This window comes from Pelodiscus sinensis, chromosome 1, assembly GCF_049634645.1.
Source record: "Pelodiscus sinensis isolate JC-2024 chromosome 1, ASM4963464v1, whole genome shotgun sequence".
Classification (NCBI taxonomy): domain Eukaryota; kingdom Metazoa; phylum Chordata; order Testudines; family Trionychidae; genus Pelodiscus; species Pelodiscus sinensis.
Genome location: NC_134711.1, coordinates 333,047,408 through 333,070,035, shown reverse-complemented (window position 1 = coordinate 333,070,035; position 22,628 = coordinate 333,047,408). Strand labels below are relative to the sequence as shown.

General features: G+C 50.5%; 2 protein-coding genes across 2 annotated transcripts; both read left to right on the top strand.

Moving 5' to 3' along the window:
* Nucleotides 1-290: 290 nt before the first annotated feature.
* LOC142831028 (olfactory receptor 52R1-like) lies at nt 291-15,428 on the top strand. Its single transcript, XM_075939823.1, has 3 exons — nt 291-977; nt 13,066-13,076; nt 15,365-15,428. Exons 1-3 carry the CDS (start codon nt 291-293, stop codon nt 15,426-15,428), a joined length of 762 nt encoding a protein of 253 aa, XP_075795938.1.
* Nucleotides 15,429-15,482: 54 nt separating this feature from the next.
* On the top strand, nt 15,483-22,597 carry LOC142831000 (olfactory receptor 52E2-like). The gene is made up of 2 exons (XM_075939748.1): nt 15,483-16,370; nt 22,571-22,597. The coding sequence occupies exons 1-2, from the start codon at nt 15,483-15,485 to the stop codon at nt 22,595-22,597; spliced, it is 915 nt and encodes a 304-aa protein (XP_075795863.1).
* The last annotated feature ends 31 nt before the right edge of the window (nt 22,598-22,628 follow it).

Sequence of the window (22,628 nt, the reverse complement as noted above, 5' to 3'; positions counted from 1 at the left end):
CCTGGGCACATATAGGGAGTCAGGGAAACTTACCGAACATGCAGGAGACTCCGTTCCACCTCAGAGAAGGACGGCGTATCCTTTACCATATGTCTGGTTCCAACACAACCAATTTTATCAACCCCTCCACATTCATCCTGCAAGGCATTCCTGGCCTGGAGACGGAACATGTCTGGATCTCCATCCCCTTCTGCATCATATACGTCATAGCTATCCTGGGGAACTTTATCATCCTATATGTCGTGAAGACAGAGTCGAGCCTCCATGAGCCCATGTACTATTTCCTCTGCATGCTGGCCATCACTGACCTGATCGTGTCCACGTCCATCCTGCCCAAAACACTGAGCATCTTCTGGTTCAACTCTAGAGAGATCGAATTCAATGCCTGCCTCACCCAGATGCATCTTATTCATGGCTTCTTCATGGTTGAGTCGGGGATCTTCGTGGCCATGGCATTTGATCGCTACGTAGCCATCTGCCATCCCCTGAGACATTCCACCATCCTGACAAAGACCGTGGTGGCCAAGATCGGTCTGGCCATGTTGCTGCGTGGCTGCATAATCGTGCTGCCCTCTATCCTACTGGCCAGGCAGTGGCCTTATTGCAGAACCAATGTTGTGGCCAACACGTACTGTGAGCACTTGGCCGTGGTGAAGCTGGCCTGCGCCGACATCAGCGTCAGTATTTCCTACGGCCTCTTTGTGGTTTTCTTTGTGACTGGCCTGGATGTGGCTTTTATCACCGTGTCCTACATCCAGATCCTGAGGGCCATTTCCAGCCTCCCCACAAAGAAGACACGGCTCAAGACCTTTGGGACGTGCGGCTCCCACCTCTGCGCCATCGTAGTCTTTTACATCCCACGTCTCTTCTCCTTCCTCAGACACCAGCTTGGAGAAAACATGCCCCTGTATTTCCAAGTTCTCATTTCCAATATGTATTTTGTGATGCCCCCCATGCTAAACCCCGTCATCTACGGGGTGAGTATCAAACAAATCAGGGGCAGGCTGCTTCGGCTTTTGACTCATAACGGGACTTAAATTTTCTCCAGATGCTTTGGCTCTCTGAGGGTATGTCTACACTACCCCGCTAGTTCGAACCAGCAGGGTAATGTAGGCATACCGCACTTGCAAATGAAGCCCGGGATTTGAATTTCCCGGGCTTCATTTGCATAAACTGGGCGCCGCCATTTTTAAATCCCTGCTCGTTCGAACCCCGTGCTGCGCGGCTACATGCGGCACGAACTAGGTAGTTCAGACTAGGAAGCCTAGTCCGAACTACCGTTACTCCTCATTCCACGAGGAGTAATGGTAGTTCGGACTAGGAAGTCTAGTTCGAACTACCTAGTTCGTGCCGCGTGTAGCCGCGCGGCACGGGGTTCGAACGAGCAGGGATTTAAAAATGGCGGCGCCCAGTTTATGCAAATGAAGCCCGGGAAATTCAAATCCACGGCTTCATTTGCAAGTGCGGTATGCCTACATTACCCCGCTGGTTCGAACTAGGAGGGTAGTGTAGACATACCCTGACAGAGCTCCGTGGAGAGTTGGCAGGTGACATGGTGATGGGTCCTCTTCCCTGTATCCCTAACTGACCAAGCAGACATTACATCCTTTCCTGACCACTGTCATCCTGACAACCTCATGAACTCCTAAGGTAGCCACATTTCCTAGCTACTAAATCCCTCAGGCCCAGCATTTTCACTTCCCTCCAGACTCTACTGCTTCCCCACCTATTTTTCCAGGCCACAATCCTGTCATTTTCTCCTCTCCTCCCCTACACCATCTTTAATGGACAGGAGGAGTGCTGACCAAAGCCCCCCCTGACTAACGGGTTAAACTCAGGTAGCTAGCAAGAGGTTTGCAAGGGGTCCAAGAGAACTAATTGAGGTAGAGGGTTGAAATTTGAATTGGATGGAGATTCCTTGCCTACTTTCTTTGTCTGGGAGAATTAAACCAGGAGTTAAGAGACACAGAGGGTATGTCTACACTACCTCGTTAGTTAGAGTTAGGTAGGGTAATGAGGGTAAGCGGAGTTGCAAATGAAGCCCGGGATTTAAATATCCTGGGCTTCATTTGCATGTTCCCGGGCGCTGCCATTTTTAAATCCTCCTTAGTCTGAACCCCGTGCCCGCGGCTACACATGGCACGGAGTAGGTAGTTCAAATTAAAGATCCTAATTTGAACTACCGTTACTCCTCGTGGAACTAACGAGCTAGTGTAGACGTACCCAGAATGATTTAAAATCAGGCAGGACTTCCATGCCTCCAAGGAATTTGGGGTGTGGAAGTGGACTGAACCAAGAAAAGATTGAGATTAAGTAGAGGGAAAAGTGAATCTAGTTGCGAACAGGGTATTTATCGTTATTTTGTGGTTTGGTTTGAACTGCTCTGTGTGTATCTCTGCCTCCCCTCCCCGTTTACCATCGAAACATTGTTCCAAGAGATTTTCTCTGTGTTTTAATTTGTTTTCCTTAGCTGCTCTGTGACATCTAGCAACCGGGTATGCTTTATCAATCTTATCTTCGTTTTGTAATAAAAATCACTTTTTGTAAGGTGATGATTTGATTCTTGTGTCCTGGAAAGTACAGGAGTCTGTCTGTGTGTCTGCCTGCCTCAGACTGAAGGGTCAGCTACCAGAGACGGCAGCTCCTTTTTCTCCTTCGTTTTTCAAGCTCTCCTGTGGGAGAGGAGCTTAGGGTCCCCCAGAGGAAGGAAGGCCAAGTGAAGTCTTGTTTCACTGGTGGTGGCAGCTTCTTTTGTTTATTTCTCAGACCCAGTTTGCCTTCAGCTTTCAGTTCCCTTCTGCTCTTCCCGGCTGGGGCTGGTAGGAGGCAGGATCCCTGCACAAGATGTGGGCCTGAAGCTCTTTTCTCTGAGCCAGGCCTTGGGGGCAGAGCACGGGATCCACTGTCCGGCTAGGTGTACAATGAGTGAGTGCACTGGAAGGAATGGCCCTTGTGTTAGGCGGGATGCTGAGCAGACACATGGGACAGCCTGCGTAAACCAGCGATTTACACGTGTAAACGGCACCTTCTCTGAAGCTGCAGGGCACCCACTGGCCAGGGGTTGAAGCTGAGAAGTGAAGCTCAGTCTAACGTACACCACATACGGCATTTTTAGTAACCATGTCTGGGATCTCTGTCACTAGGCCCCTAGGCAGAGTTACCCCCACATCATCGAATCATAGAATACTAGGACTGGAAGGGACCTCGAGAGGTCATTGAGTCCAGTCCCCTGCCCTCATGGCAGGACCAAATACTGTCTAGACCATCCCTGATAGACATTTATCTAACCTGCTCTTAAATATCTCCTGGGATGGGGATTCCACAACCTCCCTGGGCAATTTATTCCAGTGTTTGACCACCCTGACAGTTAGGAACTTTTTCCTAATGTCCAACCTAAGCCTCCCTTGCTGCAGTTTAAGCCCATTGCTTCTTGTTCTATCCTCAGAGGCCGAGATGAACAAGTTTTCTCCCTCCTCCTTATGACACCCTTTTAGATACCTGAAAATGGCTCTCATGTCCCCCCTCAATCTTCTCTTGTCTAAACTAAAAAAACCCAATTCCTTCAGCCTTCCTCCATAGGTCATGTTCTGTACCCAGAATAATGTTTGCTTTTTTTGCAACAGCATCACACTGCTGACTCATATTCAACTTGTGGTCCACTGTAACCCCTAGATCCCTTTCTTCCGTACTCCTTCCCAGACAGTCGCTTCCCATCTTGTATGTATGGAACTGATTGTTCCTTCCTAAGTGGAGCACTTTGCATTTGTCTTTATTAAACCTCATCCTGTTTACCTCAGACCATTTCTCCAATTTGTCCAGATCATTTTGAATTATGACCCTATAATGGCACCATGGACGAAATGAGCCAGGCAGAAGTAGAGTGATGTGCCCCAGGCCCTAAGTGAGAAGGTGGCAGAGTTGGGAATGGAAACAAGGGGTCCTGACCCCCCACACTGTTACTCTGGCCACTAACTGGAATTACTCCCTTGAGTTGTAAGCCTCTCCAACCATCCTGAGACAGAGAAATGGCCCAACCGCCACAGAGGTACTTTGCTAATCAAGCCTTTCCCACGGACACCTGACAGGACAAGGGGAGTGTGGTTCTGCACCCTGAGTTCTTGTGTAAAGGTGCCATGATGAACGCTGGCCAGCCCCCGGTGACAAAGGAGTTAGACTCAGCTTGCCAGCAAGGGGGTTGACAGGAAGCCAGGAGGATCCATAGGAATAAAGGCAGCGTTATGTGAGAATAAACACTCTGGAATAGCTTATTTTGCAATAGCACACCTACACTACAAACGCCCTTCGAAATAGCCCTGAGCAGTTTCGAAATAGAGCCGGCACACTGATTGGAGCCTCAGTTGCATCTAAAGCCCCCGGAAGCACATTGGGCAGGGCATTAGGACATCAGTCACTTCCTAGAGCTGCTGCCTGAGGCTAGCTGAGGCTCATGCTTAAAGCGCCCCCCTCCTCCGCCCTCGTACAGTGATCTCTCTCTCTGTCAGCCGATGGTCAGGGCAGTGTGTGTGTGTATGCGTTACACCGAAGTCTTCAACTGCTGGGATGCAAGGTCCCATCGCAGCGGACAGCCTAGGGAAGGCTGACAGGCACCCCGGAAAGTTTAAGGTCCGTGTCTTTGACCGCTAGGACCAGGTCCCTTCGCAGAGGGCAGCCAACAGCCTGACAGACGCCCCAGAGTTTACAGGGAGAGCTTATTACATCTCAGGTTTTGACTGCTAGGATACAGGATCCCTTCGCAGCAGGCAGCCTAGGGAAGGCTGAGAGATTCCCCACGGATCTGTCCTCTGGAAGAGACACGATCCAAACGCCCAGCTCTGCCTGTATTTGTCCCTTATAACCAGCTGGAGTTCTTTTAAATTGTGCTTGGTTCTGTTACAGCAACTGAAGGAGTCAGGTTAAAGCTTAAACAGTTACAGGTTTATTAAGGAAGCTTATAAATCCTATGGTTACAATGGCTATTGCTCTATTTTTTTAAATGCTAGCAAATATAGATCTTAAAAATGGTTACAAAGAAAATAAAGATAGAAAATAGAAATAATGGTACCAAGTGACAGCTTAATCTTTAAAGAGCTCTAAATCAAATGTGCACACTTAAGACAAAGGACACATCCAGGTACAATGTTTACCCCCTTCTGTGCCTCTCGACTCCAGTGGGTCAAGCCAGGATCGGTCCCTCAATTCCTAGGAAAGACGAATACGAGGTGGGCATCCCCATGGAACCTTGGGAGGTCAAACACCTAACCCGACCAGCAGATAGATGGTAGATTGACACTCAGAGTAAATGTGCTGCTGGACCCATCTTTATACCCATAGGGGCCCGTATACTCTATCTTGTCTAAGATGCCAAATTGTACTGGTCCATTTTTGTGGCGCCAGTTCTTACAAGCAAGTTTCAACTTAATTTACACTTGCAAGAGAGATAACTAAATTGTGAGTACTGGATATTCATTACTGGGCGGGAGAGTCCTCACCCACTGTGCACCCACCTCCCCCCCCAACCCTCTGTGTGTTACACAACCTCACTGCACTCCCCTGCTGCTTCGTCTCCGGCATCAGAAGACACCTGGGAGGCCTCTGGGGTCTGGGTGACTGGCTCCAGAGTGAGGGTCACCGTTTCCTCACTGTCTTCCTCAGGCACCATCTCCCCGTCTCCAGACTGCTCTGGGTCCTGCTCTGGCGCGTCCACCACAGGGTCCCCCAAGCCTGACTGGACGAGACACAGTGGTGTGCGTGCTTCACCACCACCCAGGATCTGGTCCAGCTCTGAATAATAGGGGCAGGAGTGGGGGGCTGCCGCAGAATGGGAGCTCTCCTCCCTGGCCTTCACATAACCTTGGCGCAGCTCATTAACTTTAGAGCGCACCTGGTCCTGGGTGCGGGGGTAGTGCCCTCTCTGGGCCAGGGCCTCTGCCATGCAGCCAAAAATATCTGCATTTCGCTGCCTGGTTTGTAGGGCTTGTAAGGCCTCCTCCTTTGACCAGAGCTCGAGAAGGGTCTTGAGCTCTGGCCCAGACCATGCCGGTGCCCGGCGTTTGGAGCCCCTGGTTGGGTCCCCAGAAGGCTTTCTAGAAGGGCCAGTAGGGTCTTGGGGCTGGGACATGCTGCACTTGAACAGCCGTGTGCTCTGGTTGCTTTGCTGCCACAAGTGGCTGTGAGGGTGACTGTCCGTTTAAAAAATGGCTGCAGACAGGAACCAGAGACATGCAAGGCATGCCCCAGATTGTCCACCAGGGCTTCTTTCTGGAGGCCATTATTTTCGAAAAAAGGACTCCCTGCGTCCACACTCACTTATTTTCGACGGATCTCCATCGAAAAAGGCGTTCTTCCTCGTGCAATGAGGAGTACCGCCGTCGAAAGAAAAGCCGCGTTCTTTCGATTTAATTTCAAAAGAATGCGGCTGTAGTCTAGACGCAGGTGAAGTTTTTTCGAAAAAAGGCTACTTTTTTTTGAAAAAACCCTGCAGTCTAGACACAGCCTAGGAGAGTGGGGAATCACTGGGATGGCTTTCCTAAGGAGGGAGTGGAATTTCCATCCCTAGAGGTGTTTAAGTCCCGGCTTGACCCAGCCCTGGCTGGGATGATTGTGTTAGGGTTGCTCCTGCTTTGGGCAGGGGGCTGGACTCATAAGGTCTCTTCCAGCCCTATCATTCTATGATTCTGTAATGGCAGTAGTGGGGCAGGGCAAGTCCTTTGTCCCCAGGATAGATCTGGGTGCCCTCTAACACAAGCAAATGCTGTAGGTGCTGCTTTTACTAAGTCTATTCCCCTAGGGCACATCTAGATTACAGGGCTCTGTTAACGGAGCCATGTAGATTAGAGTTGTAGGCAAAGGGAAATGAAGCAGTGATTTAAATAATCTCCACTTCATTTAAATTAAAATGGCTGCCGCGCTGTGCCGATCAGCTGTTTGGCGGCCAAGCGCAGTAGTCTGGATGCTCCGTGGTCGACATCAAAGGCATTTGTCGACTACCCCGTTATGCCTCGTGGGATGAGGTTTACCAGGGAGGTCGAAAAATGCCTTTGATGTCGACCACGGAGCATCCAGACTACAGAGCTGTGCTGCCAAACAGCTGATCGGCACAGCGCGGCAGCCATTTTAATTTAAATGAAGCAGCGATTATTTAAATTGCTGCTTCATTTCCCTTTGCTGAGTAAACAAATCGACATGGGTCCATCGATGGAGCCTTGTAGTCTAGACGTGCCCTTGGTGACCCCAGGGACTGTACTGCGTGGGCAGGTATCTGAGTTGGAGGGGATGTGAAGTCCTGGAGTTCATCCCTCCCATGAGCGGGGAGCTCCCACACTCTAGCTAATTGGCAAACCTCAGATTCACGTTGAGAGGACGGTGAAGGCTCAGGAACCCTCTTCCAGCCTTTCTCTTGCCAACCGCCCAACGAACAGCCCCTGCCAGAGCGGGAGTTCATTTCCCTCTCGGCGTGGTAACGAGACAGAGGTGACGGCTAGGAAGTCACATTTCCTGGGTCCTGTCTGCCCTCCTGCCACTCAATCTGTCTCCGCTTGGTCAGATCACATCTTCTAGTGCTTCCATTTCCCTCTGTGTGGCTTTCCTTGGCTAGGAGTTTTCAATGGAAGATGCTGCACAGAGCGATGGTAGTTCCTGATAAGAATTATTGACCTGTGTTCCCTTCGCAACAGCCCTGTGCACCTGCAGAAAGAGTTCCTTCCCCCCCCCTTAGGCATCTGTCTCCATGTCTGTCTGTTTACCCTCCACCCATCCACCCTGGACGGTCACAGACTCCATGGGGACCTGGCCATCATCCCTCATTTTTCTTCCAATCAACTATGAGTTTTAAATACACACAAACACACGGAACAGCCAATTCCTCCCTGACTCAGCCCGGATCCCCGGAGTTCTCCTCTTCTGTTGGGAAAGGCCCTTAATTGCTGTTTTCTCCTGAAGCTGGATAAAAGCCCTGGAGCACAGACAGTCTGTGTATAAGCAGGTGCTCACTTATCCCCAGCGGCCGAGCCAACCCCACTGGGAGTGCACAGGGCTGTATTTTAAACAGTTCACAACCCCATGTCGGTTCTCTGCGTGGGATGCTGCTGCCGGTGCTGGGCTGGGAAAGGTGCGGGACGCAGCAACTTGAGGGGGTTTTCCGAGGAAGACACGTCCCTCTCAGAACTCATAGGTACCATCTCCTACCGCAGAGCTCACCTGCCCCACAGCCGCAGAGTTTTGAGGCCATGCGGTGGTAGTGAATATGTCTGTGACCCTTTGCACTCAGAACAGCCAGGTCCTTTCTGCTGATGGTGAGTGAACGCCGGTGCTATGCGCCTGCATTTCAGTGGCCTCTGTTTGCTCAGGGCCCTCTGAGGGAAACCTGCCCTGGGAGTGAGGACCGAGGAAAGCCCTCAGCAGCTAGCTGTGTATGAAGGGCCAGTCAACTCCTCTCCTGGCACCTCAGGGCGCTGGCTGGTAGTGGTGGGGAGGGGTTATCACCTGACTTTAATCTGGTAGAAAACATGGAGGTGCCAGGTCTCCACACTGAAACAATTGACCAATTATTGATCCTAGACAAGACATCCTCCCTCGCTTCAGTCGAGAAGTCCCCTGAACGGTGACATCTCAGACTTTCACACCCAATCCCACCGGACTCAAATACCCAGCATGGGAAGTTTCAGTTCAAATGCGTAAACTGGGAAGCCTCTGAAAATGGGCCCTGCTAATTGGAGGTGTCAGACTCGCTGAACTTGCAGTGCTGTTAAGAGCAATGGCCAATCCATGTGTGAATCCCATTCTGCTAAACCCTTTGCTGCAGTTATGTCGGTGGCAAGGCGTTCTCTAGGCCACACACGTGTTATGTGAGCCATTTTCTTTCATCAGGGTCATGTGGAGAGTTTCCTTATATTGCATGTGCCCTAGTTCTTCCGGGGTAAGACACAGCCAGTGTGCATGGCAGCTCTTTTCTTTACCGATTGATTCAAGGTTTCAAAGTCAGAAGGGACCATTAGATCACCCAGTCAGAGCTCTTGTCAAATAAAGTCTGTTAAATTTCACCCAATTACCCCTGCACTGGGCCAAATGAGAGGAGTGTGTCCATGGCGTGTTCTTCCCTAGAATTTCACACTGTACATCCATACGACCTAGGGTGAAAAGGAACAGCCAGGGTCGGCTGTTCTAACCTCCTGCCAAGATGCAGGATTGGATGCTTCTGAACCATCACACACCGCTGGCTATCCAGCCTTCTTTCCATCCTCTTCCTGATCTGCCGCAGCCTTTCTTCCACGCGCTTTTTGCTCCTACAGCTGGGAGAGTTTCCCTGCAGTTTCGTTGAAATCTGCTCTGATGGACTTTGAACCCCTTGACTTTTGCCCAAGAGACAAGACGTTTCCTCAACTAGCTGAACTGGCTGTCAAACTTCCCTTCGATGTCTGTTTTTCCAATCTGAGCATCAGCTTTTACTCCTAGAATCATAGAATGCCAGGGCTGTAAGAGGCCTCAGGAGTCATCGAATCCAGCCCCCTTCCCAACGCAGGACCAACCCAACTCAATCAGCCCATCCAGGGCTTTGTCAAGCTGGCACTTCAAAACCTCTAGGATGGAGATTCTACCCCCTCCCTAGGGAACCCATCCCAGCGCTTCCCCACCCGCCTAGGGAAATAGTTTTTCCTAATATCTATCCTGGATCTCCCCCACTGCAACATATTGTCATTTCTTCTTATTTTCTCTTATCTCCCACCACTGAGAACAGCCTCCCTCCAGCCTCTTTGGAACCCCCCTTCAGGGAGTGGAAGGCTGCTCTCAAATCCCCCCTCACTCTTCTCTTCTGCAGACTAAACAAGCCCAAATCCCTCATCCTCTCCTCATAGGTCACATGCTCCGGCCTCCTAATCATTTTGTTTGCCCTCTGCTGGACCCTCTCCAGTGCGTCCCCATCCTTTCTATAGTGGGGCCCCCAGAACTGGACACAACACTCCAGATGTGGCCTCATCAGTGCCAAATAAAGGGGAATAATCACTTCTCTAGATCTGCTGGCAATGCTCCTCCTAATGCAACCTAATATGCCATTAGCCTTCTTGGCTACAAGGGTGCCCTGTTGACTCATCTCCAGCTTCTCATCCAGTGTAATCCCCAGGTCCTTTTCTGCAGAACTGCTACTTAGCCAGTCGGTCCCCAGCCTGTACCAATGCTTGGGATTCTTCCATCCAAAGGGCAGGACTCCGCACTTGTCCTTGTTGAACCTCATCAGATTTCTTTTGGCCTAATCCTCCAGTTTGAGCGGCTTCCACTTCATTCCGTTGACCATCTTGGTCCCTGCCCTGTGGATCCTTTCCTGTTTCTCACCAGACTTTGTATGTGTTGGAGAGCAGGCCTGGACCCAGCACTCTGGCTGAAGCCCAGCCCACAGGGAGCAGAGCAGCGGTCTCAGTTTCTGTGCCACCCATGCTCTGCCTCTGTTAATCTCACCAGAAATTGCTTTTGCTTGTTTTGCAGTAGCAAAAACATCCACAGCCCCGGGAGATGGAGCTTGGTCCCCCAGCCCCAGTGCAGACAGGATGAGGTCAGTGGAAGAATTCTTCTTTTGACCTGGCCACCACCCCTGGGGCAGGTGGAGAACCTACCTCGCACAGGGAGTGCCAGCCGTCGGGGCTGTTGAGTCTCACTGAAGTACGACACCAGCCCTGCTGTAGGTTTTGGTTGTAGACAAGCCCACAATCCGATTGTACAGAAAGAAAATCTCACCTGGATCTGCAGCCATGAGGCGATGGAGAACCCATCGCCTCCCTTCGCAGGGAGTCCCACCAGCTCATCCCCTTCAGTGCTCACTCAGTGGCCCGAATTTCCAGCTTGAGTTTGACTGCCTTCCGCTTCCAGCCACTGGGCCTTGCTCTGCCTAGACAGCAGAGGCGGTTCTTACCATTTCGGGTAAATCAAGGTCTTTAAGCCTCTCGCTGGCCAGCATTTTCTCCTGCCACCAAACTTTTTAGTGGTTCTTTTCTGTACCATCCCCACGTGAAGAACATGAGACCATTAGGACACGAGCAATTGATTATTGGCCATTGACAACAGCTTTTCGACAGCTGGTTGTGAACCAGTTTTTAGTGCATTTTAAGCATGGTATTGTAGAGGGCTTCTTTTTATTGCCTTTGCATTATTCCCTTCATCACCCATGAAAGGCACTCTCATTAAAGATTGAAAGTGTGCTTATTTCTTTTATATAATCCCTGTTGTTGACTGCAAATCATTACATTCTTAGATTGTTCCTATTCTGAAACCTTTTTTTAAACTTCCCCATTATCTTTAAACTTCCATATGTAACTCGGGAACCTCCAGCAATACAATTAGCCCAGCAATAATCTGGATCCAACTCCAGAACAACAATTACAAATTACAAATAATATACATCTTAGGGTGTGTCTAGACTACAGGGTTTTGTCGACAAAAGTGGACTTTTGTCGACAAAACTATACCTGCGTCCACACTGCCTTTGAGTTATGTCGACATCACGTCGACAAAACTCAGCAGTTTTGTCGACGTATGTAAACCTCATTCTATGAAGAATAACGCCTTTTGTCGACAGAGTTCTGTCGATAGAAGGCATTATTGCATCTACACTGTCCTTTGCGTCCACACTGTTATGTCGACAAAGCGGCTTGCTTTGTCAACAGAACTGGATGTAGTCTAGACGCTCTTTGTTGACAGAAGCTTTGTCGACAGTATTTGTCGACAAAACTTCTGTCGACAAAACCCTGTAATCTAGACACACCCTTATTGATTACATTGGAATGCACGATCTTTACTGAACAACTTAAAGAAACAGGGTTTCACAGATTAACAGGGAATAACATTAACAAAGAACACCAAAATAATAGGAACTTATCTATCTGCATTTGCACTGCCACCATCTATCCCACCCCAGAGTGTATCCTGCTCTGGACTCAGAGTTCCAGACATTTGCTTGTGTGGGTGCACTTGAAAGTCTACAGCTGGAGTGGAGGTTCTCTGTAGGGTGTGTGTGTGTGTGTGAGAGAGAGAGAGAGAGAGAGTCCAAGCTGTGCAGCCAGCTGCAAACTCCCTCTGCTACTGGAGCAGGCTCCACCAAATGCCAGCAGCTCTGGTTCCCTGGGCTAGACACTCTGCCTCTCTTTGGACCCAAAGCCAGTCTATATCTTTGAGGTCTGTCCCAGGCAGCACTTTCCCAAAGAGCCCATTTACTTAAAGCCTCCTCCCGTGTGCTGGTCGTTGTGTGTCCTTCTCAGCCACAGGCACAGCCAGAGTCTCTCCCCTCAAGGGCAATCAGCTGTCCCAGAAGCAGCTTGCTAGATCCAAGCCCTGCAGGTTCTCAGTCCTAGGCTCTAGCTGCAACACAACAGCACCTGGACTGGATAAAGTTCCTCTAAAGCAGCCTGGCTCCTTTTGTTCCAAAATATGCAGAGCCCCTAGACTGCTGTGACCTTCTCTCCACATGGAGAGTCTCAGACAAAAACCTTACTTCCTGGTTTCCTCAAGGGCTCATGGGAATTGTAGTCTCTGGGGCTAGATTGCAGCACACAGGATCCTCCCAGAAACAGAGGCACCCTTTAGTAAGGGGACTACACAGCTACGTCTAGACTGGCATGATTTTCAGGAAATGCTTTTCATGGAAAAGTTTTCCATGAAAAGCATTTTTGGAAAAGAGCGTTTAGATTGGCATGGATGCTTTTCCGCAAAAGCACTTTTTGCGGAAAAGCATCCGTGCCAGTCTAGATGCGCTTTTGTGCAAAAAAGCTCCGATCACCATTTTCGCCATCGGGGCTTTTTTGCACAAAACAAATCTGAGCTGTCTACACTGGCCCTTTTGCACAAAAGCTTTGCACAAAAAGGACTTTTGCCCGAACGGGAGCAGCATAGGATTTCCGCAAGAAGCACTGATTTCAGACAGTAGATCGTCAGTGCGTTTGTGGAAAATCAAGTGGCCAGTGTAGACAGCTGGCAAGTTTTTCCGGAAAAGCGGCTGATTTTCCAGAAAAACTGGCCAGTCTAGACACAGCCCACATGCATAACATTGAACTGCCCTGTATTTGTTTCTCTCTTTTTTTGCAGGTGGATGGAGGGTGAGTCGCTCTTGCTACCTGACTGCATACACTGCTTCTGATGAGGTGTGTGGTTAATCAGCTAATTCATAACTTGTCTGCTTGTAACTCTACGGTTCTACTCTCGATACGGTTTAACATCCTCCTTCTGCTAAAGGCCAGGAGAAGGTTTCATCACCTGGGGTACGTCTAAACTACATGCCTCTGTCGGCAGAGGCATGTAGATTTGTTTGTTCAGCAAAGGCAAATGAAGCCATGATTTAAATGATCGCGGCTTCATTTACGTTTACGTGGCTGCCGCGCTGAGCCGACAAACAGCTGATCAGCTGTTTGTCGGCTTGTGGGCTAGTCTGGATGTTCCCCCTGTCGACATCAAAGCCCTTTGTCGGCAGCCCCGGTAAACCTCATTCCATGAGGAAAAACGGGGCTGCCGACAAAGGGCTTAGATGTCGACAGGGGGAACATCCAGACTAGCGCACAAGCCGACAAACAGCTGATCAGCTGTTTGTCGGCTCAGTGCGGCAGCCATGTAAATGTAAATGAAGCCGTGATCATTTAAATCGCGGCTTCATTTGCCTTTGCCTATCTGTCTAATCTACATGCCTCTGCCGACAGAGGCATGTAGTCTAGACACAGCCCTGGTGTTCTATGAATGCCTCAACCTGCATCTTTCCCACTGCAAAAATTAATGTTCTGTGACAAAAACAAGATCCCTTTCTCCCTCTAGTCATTGGCCTGTATGTTTCTGGGGATTTCTTTTCTTCTTAAAATACATAATAACTCCCATTTCTGATTCTTAGCCCTGCCAAGCACAGTGTGTTCCCTCCTGTCTTTACCATTGCCCATTGACTTCCGGTTTGCAGGGCTGGCAATGTGTGTTCCGACACCCCCAGTGGATACAAAACTTCCCCTTCCCCCACTCACTGCTGCCTGCCCTCTGTCACTGAGGGGTTTTCTCCAAACTTCTTCACTTGCGTTGCCTCTGGGACTGTCGGTTTATTAACAACCTCATGAACTATTCTCACAGAATCTCACAGTTTGGTTCCCACTTTTCTGGTTACATTTCTCCTCCTGATCATTTTTCCTGGTAATATGCTGGATTTTTGGTGGTACTGGCCCTTTTGAAGCACAACGTATCTATAGATATTACCGGAAGGGAGTGGATCTCTGTCTCAACGTGTAAGGGTAATCAATGACATATTTTTAGTTTTCCCTAATGTATGACCGGCCCCCATCAGCAGGCTGCTTGGAGGGGGCAAAGAGTCATGTGACCCCAGAGGGCCGTTGGGGATCAGGACCCCTGCACTCACTGGCAGCGATGGAGGGAGGTGGAGTAATGCGCCCGGTAGCTAGGGAAGCGGAGTGTGGATCCCCTTTCACAGCCCCCACCATGGCTGGGAAGTGCAGGGGGGGCACCCCCAGATGCTGGCCCCACATCCCTGGGAGTCTGATGAGTAGCATCGCCAGAGGGGCAGAGGAGAAGGAGGTGAGACCGGGGCGGAGCAAGTGCGGGGAAGATGCAGGGAAAGGGCAGGGCAGAGGCTGGGAGAGGCGGAGCCTAGGGTAGAGTGGGGGTTTTCCCGGCCCTCCACCATGCTGGCGGTGGCATGAAGGAGTCATGTGGGGGGGGGGGTCAAGTGGACGGTGCCCCCGTGGGTCCTTCCTCACCAGTTGCCCCAGAAACCTTGTTTTTCTGCACATGGGGCCTCCCACAGTCTCACCACCTGCCTCAGAAACCCCCTTGCTGTCTCCTCTAGTGTGTGGGCGACCACACCTGAGCGTATGCCCCGTAAGTGGGCTTCTCCAGCCCATGTGTATCTTCTTCTCTACCCACTGCAGCACATGGCCTGGTGTTTCTGTGGAGCTGCCACCAATGAACCTCTTGTCCTTTTCCTCAGGTGTGTCCTAGTTGGGATTTTCCCTCCTGGCACATGTCATGGCAAAGGTTTGGATTTTTTCCAGGCTCGGATTTTGAGCAAACGGTGAATGAAGGACTCCCAACAGTATGGACTCTGCATCCTGGCTTTCCTTGCATTCAGGAACAAAGAGAGATAATCAGTATCCACACTTGTGTTTCCTGCTGGTGACTCTTAGGGTTTCCCACCCCATGACTTGTGGAAATTACTCTTGCATGGAGCAACATCTCACATGGGGCAGGCGTAACAACGGTCAACTCTTAATAATCTAATACTCTGAATAATGGAAATATAATTCCCCTCTATGTGGAGAGTGACCCCTCTGCGTAATTCATGGGAACAGCCACCAGTAGCGCATGTCGTGTCTCATGTTAACATTGTCTCTCCATTCAGGCATCTGCACTGCGACCATCAGCCAAGAACCAGGGCACATACTGGAAGTCAGCAAAACTTATGACACATGCAGGAGACACTGTTCCACTTCAGAGAGGGACGGCGTATCCCTTACCCGATGTCTGATTCCAACACAACCAATTTCATCAACCCCTCCACCTTCATCCTGCTGGGCATTCCTGGCCTGGAGACGGAGCACGTCTGGATCTCCATCCCCTTCTGCATCACATACACCATAGTTCTCCTGGGGAACATCATCATCCTATATGTCGTGAAGACAGAGCCGAGCCTCCATGAGCCCATGTACTATTTCCTCTGCATGCTGGCCATCACCGACCTGGTCCTCTCCACGTCCATCCTGCCCAAATCACTGAGCATCTTCTGGTTCAATTCCAGGGAGATCAAATTCAATGCCTGCCTCACCCAGATGTACTTTATTCATGGCTTCTTCATGGTTGAGTCTGGGATCTTCGTGGCCATGGCATTTGATCGCTATGTGGCCATCTGCCATCCCCTGAGACATTCCACCATCCTGACAAACACTGTGGTGGCCAAGATCTGCCTGGCCATGTTGCTGTGTGGCTGTATAATCGTGCTGCCCTCTATCCTACTGGCCAGGCAGTGGCCTTATTGCAGAAGCAATATCGTCCCCAACACGTACTGCGAGCACTTGGCCGTGGTGAAGCTGGCCTGCACCGACATCAGCATCAGTATTTCCTACGGCCTCTTTGTGGTTTTCTTTGTGACTGGCCTGGATGTGGCTTTTATCACCGTGTCCTACATCCAGATCCTGAGGGCCATTCTCAACCTCCCCACAAAGAAAATCCGGCTCAAGACCTTTGGGACGTGCGGCTCCCACCTCTGCGCCATCTTAGCCTTTTACATCCCACGTCTCTTCTCCTTCCTCACGCACCAGTTCGGCCAGTATGTGCCCCTGTATTTCCAAGTTCTCACTTCCAACATGTACCTCGTGCTCCCCCCCATGCTGAACCCCATCATCTACGGGGTGAGTATCAGACAAATCAGGGGCAGGCTGCTCTGGCTTTTTACTCATAACGGGCCTTAAAATTCTCCAGGTGCTTTGGCTCTCTGTCCGAGCTCCATGGAGAGTTGACAGGTGACATGGTGATGGGTCCTCTTCCCTGTATCCCTAACTGACCAAGCAGACATTACATCCTTTCCTGACCACTGTCAGCCTGACAACCTCATGAACTCCTAAGGTGCCCACATCTCCTAGCAGCTGAAGCCCTTAGGCCCAACATTTTCTCTTCCCTCCAGGTTCCACCATTTCTCCACCTATTTTTCCAAGCCACAGTCCTCCCCTGCACCAGTATCCTCCCCTGCACCATCACTCTGAAGATCATCTCAACCTCACATCTTTCCCAGAATTGGGCTTCCTCTGGTCCAGGGTTGGGACAAAAGCAACTGTAGCCTAATGAGAAGCCTGCTGTGAGGGAAGGGGGGTTAGGTCTGGGATTAGCAGGGAGTGGGGAGTGGAGAGCAAAGCCCAGAAGCTGTAGAAATGTATCTGGGGGTTGGGAGCAGTGTTGTGTGGCCGTCGAACATGGTTGTGCATCAGACGCCTTGTGGGCCCAGATTCTGAGCTGCACATTCACGAGGGAAGAGACTGTTGTTTGCCTTCAGCTCTCAGTTCCTTTCTGCTCTTCCTGGCTGGGGCTGGTAGGAGGCAAGATCCCCATACAAGGTGTGGGCCTGGAGCCCTTTTCTCTGAGCCAGGCCTTGGGGGCAGGGTGCGGGATCCGCTGTCTGGCTCGGTGCACGAGTGAGTGCGCTGGAAGGAATGGCTCTTGTGTTAGGCGGGATCCTGGGCAGACAAATGGGACTGCTTGTGTTAACCGGCGATTTACATGTGTAAACGGCACCTTCTCTGGAGCTCCAGGGCACTCACTGCCCAGGGGTTGAAGCTCAGAAGTGAAGCTGAGTATAAAATGTGCCGCATACTGCACTTTTAGTCACCACGTCTGGGATCTCTGTCGCTAGAACCCTGGGCAGTTACCACACGTCATGGACAGAGTGAGCCAGGCAGAGGTAGAGTGATGTACCCCAGGCCCCAAGTGAGATGGTGGCAGAGCTGGGAATGGAAATGAGGGGTCCTGACCCCCCCACACCGTGGCTCTGACCACTAACTGGAATTGCTCCCCTGAGACGTGAACATCTCCAGAATCCTGAGACAGAGAAATTGCCCAACTGCCACAGAGGTACTTTGCTAATCAAGCCTTTCCCACGGACACCTGACAGTTCATGGGGAGTGTGGCTCTGCAAGCTCTCTATGGAAAGACATTTACGAATGTGACCTAACTCAAATGTGCTTTATGCAAAACGCCTCTTGTCACATATCGTTAGAAAAGTGACACTCTGCTGAATGTGCATATTCCATTTGTGCGCATGTATCATCCCTCTATCGGAAGTTAGAACTATGAAGTATAAATGCCTTTGCTAATCTAGACGTGCTCTGTGAGGGCCATTCATTGTACTCAGGAACTTAATAGCATGGTACTCAAGTCAAAGATCTGTGAATAGTCCAGTTTTATGTTGTACATCTGGACAATGATTGGTCCTGCCAAGACATGTGGCCCAGTTACCTGGTGCCCGGATCCATTCTGGATGCTGTTCTTTTCCACTGAGTGAGTAAAGCTGAACACAAGGGATTCCGCCTGTGGCAAAAGTGGTATAAAGATGTGAAACCAAACAATAGGGCAGCTGCCAGGCATACAAATAATTCTGGGTACTGCCCAAGATGCCTGTGGGAAACAGCTGTATCTGAACAAGGGGAAAGATCAGTCCCATATCTATCTATCTATCTATCTATCTATCTATCTATCTATCTATCTATCTATCTATCTATCTATCTATCTATCTATCTATCTATCTATCTATCTATCTATCTATCTATCTATCTATCTATCCCCACACACCCCAATATCTGAATAAGGGGAAGAACCAGTCCCATGTTGGGAGTCTTCCTGCTATTTGGTGGGGGCAAAAAGACATTCAGAAATTTCAGGTCAGGGTTTGGTTGTGCCACACAATGGGATGTACCCGGAATCTCACTGTTTTCCACAACACGGAAAGGGAGGGGCTAACGGGAGGACCACATATGCTCCGCAGGTCGGGCACTGCAGAGTGACCAAAGAGGGGTGGCCACACTGAGGTGAGAGTCAAGAGCTGGAGCTGGTGCCTTTCATTTTACCTCCAGTTGGGCCCCACAGTGTAGCCCCAGCCCCCACCAGAGGAGCTGTCGACCATGGCTGGGCAGCGGATCCCTGGCTCTCCATGGGATGAGCTGGCAGCCGGGGCCAGACCCCTTTCCTCAAACCCGCTTGTTGTGACTCCTCTACCCTCTGCCATGAGCCCTCTACCCCTTGCCCTTATTCCTGCCCCTCCTCTCCCTTCCCTGACCCCCCTATCCACTCGCCTGCCCTGAGACCCCAACCCACCCTAGCTTCATCAACCACATCCCCTGCCCTGACCCCCCCACACATCTCCCAGCCCGCTGCATGGCTACCCCCTTTCCTGAGCTCCCCACCCACCAAATCCCCTGCTGGAACTCATTCAACTCCACCCGCTGCCCTGAGCCCCCCTCCACCTCCCAGCCTACAGCCCCCCACCATGTGCCCAGATTCATGTGCTCCTACCCTCTTCCCTGAGGACCCCCGACCCTACCCTGACTCCTGCACCCCCCATTCCCTGCCCTTAACCCCAACTCCATTTGTACAAGGACTCCTCCTAAACCGTGAGAGCCAGGACCACCAGATACAGGATGCAGCTGCCTCTTCTCCCATCTGTAAGCCAGGTCAGGGTTCGGCTGTGCCAGGAGATTAGGATGTGCCTGGAATGGGATTGTTTCCCAGACCACGAGAGGAAGGGACAGTCGTGCCTTGCAGGGACCACAAGGCGACAGTGCGTGTGGGGGACAGTGATGCGGAACAGTGACCACAGGGGCGCGGCCACACAGGCAAGAAAAAGGCCAAATGTGGCCAGGTCTCCCCGTCACCACCGGACAGGGCCAGTGATGCAAACCACCCCTCCCCCCGGAGGAACTAGTACTCAGCACAGCCCTCTCCCTAGACCAGCCACCGGTCAAGGCCGGGCATAAAGGCCATGCCCCTCTCCAGGGAGGAGCCAGTGGCCGCCCCATCCCCTCAGGAGAAGCCACCATCCGGGCAGTGTGCCCCTTGGTGCCCCAGGGAGTGTCCATCACTGGTGCAGCGTGGCCTTGTCACCACAGGGGGCCTCACATGCTCTCCCAGACCCCTCAGTTCTCTGCCCTGAGTCCCCGGGCCAAAGCCCTCCTCCCCCTGCCCTGAAACCTGCTCGCCTTTCAAAAATACACTTCCTTTTACACACCCTAACCCGATCCCCTGTCTTCAAACTCGCTTGGGGCACTTTTATTTTATGCCTCAGTTTACCCATGTGTGCAATGGTGATATGTGCAGAGTGGTTTTCCTGTGCTAAGTGCTTGCAAAGTCCCTCAATGGAAGGTGCTGCCCAGAGCGATGGTCGTTCCTGAGGGGAATTACTGATCTGGGCTCCCTTAGCCACAGCCTGCGCGCCTGCAGAAGGAATTCCTGTCCCCCACGGTCAGCTCTCTCCAGATCTGTCTGTCAGTGTCTGCCCATCCCCCTGGGCAGTGACAGGTCTCAGACGCTGTGGAGACCTGGGCATTGTCCCTCGTTTTCTTCCTAATCTACTGTAGTTTTTAAATACAAACACATGTCCAAAGCAGCCAATTCCTCCCTGACTCAGCCCAGAGCCCAGGAGTTCTCCTCTTCCCTTGGGAAGGGCCTTAATTGCTGTTTACTCCTAAATCTGGATAAAATCACCAGAGCACAGACAGGCTGGTCTCTGGCCTGTATACGTGCAGATGCTGCTTCTCCACTAGGGGCTGAGCCAACCCCACTGGGACAGCCCAGAGCTGTGTTATAACCAGTGCACAGCCCTGTGCTGGCTCTCGGCGCGGGACGCTGCTGCAGACGCTGGGCTGAGAGAGGTGCGGGACGCAGCTGCCTGAGGGGGGTTCCCAGGGAAGCCACGTCGCTCTCAGCACTCACAGGTACCAGCTCTGGCTGAGAACTGACCTGCCCGACAAACGCAGAAAATCGTGGCCGTGCTGAGGTAGAGAATACGTTTATGACTCGTTCCCCTCTGAGCAGCCCGGGTCCTTTCCACTGATGGTGTGTGTGTGCCAGTGCTATGCGCCTGCATTTCAGTGGCCGCTCTTTGCTCAACCCTTTGTCTCTTGTCGCCGCAACTCACCATTGCCCTGGCTTTTCACCTAAAGGTCCCATCAGCCCTTTGGCCCCCACTAGGGTAACTTAGCATGTGATTGTATTAAACAGTTGGCTTGCCTGGCTTAGCTCACCAAATGCTGCCAATCAGTTTGTGGGCCTGCCCTGGCCTCCTCATTGTCACCCTCCGCAAATTTTATCTGCACCAATTTTCCATTTGCGTCCAGATCATGGATCAGGCCTAGATCTGATCACTGCAGAGCCAACCTGCGGGGGAGGGATAGCTCAGTGGTTTGAGCATTGGCTTGCTAAACCCAGAGCTGAGAATTCAATCGTTGTGAAGGCCGTTTACGGAGAAGGGGCAAAAGTTTGTCAGGGATGGTACTTAGTCCTGCTGTGAAGGCAGGGGACTGGACTCAATGACCTTTCAAAGTCCCTTCCAGTTCTAGAAGATGGCAATCTCCATTAACTTCATTTAAACTGGAAACAGCTCCATTCCCTGATGAGGGCCCACTGACAATGGCTTTCTGACAGCTGACAATCAGCCACTTTTCAGTCCATATAAAGTGTGTGGTTGTAGAGTAAATTTCGCTGAATGCTTTCTCCTACAGAATGAAATGCCTCCGATAAAATGAAACCTATTTGATCTGCATTGTTTCCTTGAGCCACCAAACCAGATTGGCATTAATAATATTCCTAGACATTTTTTCCCCCAATCTCATACCAACTTTTCCATTGTTTCCTAACCGTGTCACACCTTTCTTAAAAAAAAAATCTCTCTCTCTCTCTCGCTCTCTCTCTCTGTATATATATATATTTAAAAAACCATAAACACCCTATTTTTGACTCATTTGTAGATCTGGATCTTAATGAGATAAGGGGTTAAGGGTCAATTGGTATCTTTGATGTTTGTAACTCTACACAACATTAAGAAAATACCTTAATCCATCTAGTAATTGGCCTTAAACTTTCCCAGGATTTCTTTTGTCCTTATAATGCCCATTTAAAGAAAATCTTATTCTTATCCTTACCCCTGTCAAGCATGGAGGTTTCCCTAATGTCTTTACCATTCCCTATCAATTTTCAGAACTTCCCATCGGTTAGGCTCTGTTCCCTCCCGCCCCACCCAGGTTGATACATATATTCCCATTTCCCCATGAATTGCTGCTTTCCCTTTGCAAATGGATGGGTTTTGACCCAAGTTTGTTCCCCTTCGTTGACTAGGGAATCTTTTTTAATCATCTCATAAACTAATTCTGATGGAACTTCCACGTTTTTTTCCCATTTTTCTTCCTACATTTTTCCTCCACGTCCTTTTTGTTCCTGATTGTTTGTTTCAGCTTTGGGGAACCAGCCCTTTGGAAGCACTTCCGATAGATACGATAAGTGAGGAGGGATTCTCTATCTGCCCATTCCAATGTGATCGGTTCCATTTTTTATTTTCCCGGGGGTATGAGTCATCCCTTTATGTATTCGCAAAACTAAACGGTCCCCAACATTTCTGATGGTCAGCATATGGGGGCCTCCCACAGCCTCACCACCAGTCTTGGAAACCCCCTTGCTCTCTGCTCTGCCCTTTATAGTAACACTTGTGCAGCCAATACACATGCCCAGAGCACGTTGCTCTACATCCCATTTCTTGGGCATCCAAACCCTTTCTTTTCCCGAGCACTGCTGAGAATGATCAGGTGTTCTGTGGAGCGGCCACCAACGTCCCCCTTGGCTTTGCCCGGATCAGAGGGGTGTTCTCACTGGCATTTTCCTTCCTGGAACATACCTTTACAGAGGCTAAGATTGTTTTTTCCACTCTCAGATTTAGCTCAACGGGTTGAATGGGAGAGTCCCTATATCTCATATTGTATTTTGGTGTATGACAAGCGATCAGCCCACTTAACGGATGAGAACAGCCTCTAGTAGCAGGTGTAAAATCTCATATTACCGCTGTCTCTCCTCCCAGGCATTGGTACTGCGACCATCATCCTAGAACTCAGGCACAAGTTGCTGTACACGCAGGA

Coding starts and splice junctions, on each gene's coding strand:
- LOC142831028 (XM_075939823.1), top strand. CDS start 291: ATGCTGGCCATCACTGACCTGATCGTGTCCACGTCCATCCTGCCCAAA.
- LOC142831000 (XM_075939748.1), top strand. CDS start 15,483: ATGTCTGATTCCAACACAACCAATTTCATCAACCCCTCCACCTTCATC. Junction 16,371..22,570: donor TGAACCCCATCATCTACGGG/GTGAGTATCAGA, acceptor CTCTCCTCCCAG/GCATTGGTACTGCGACCATC.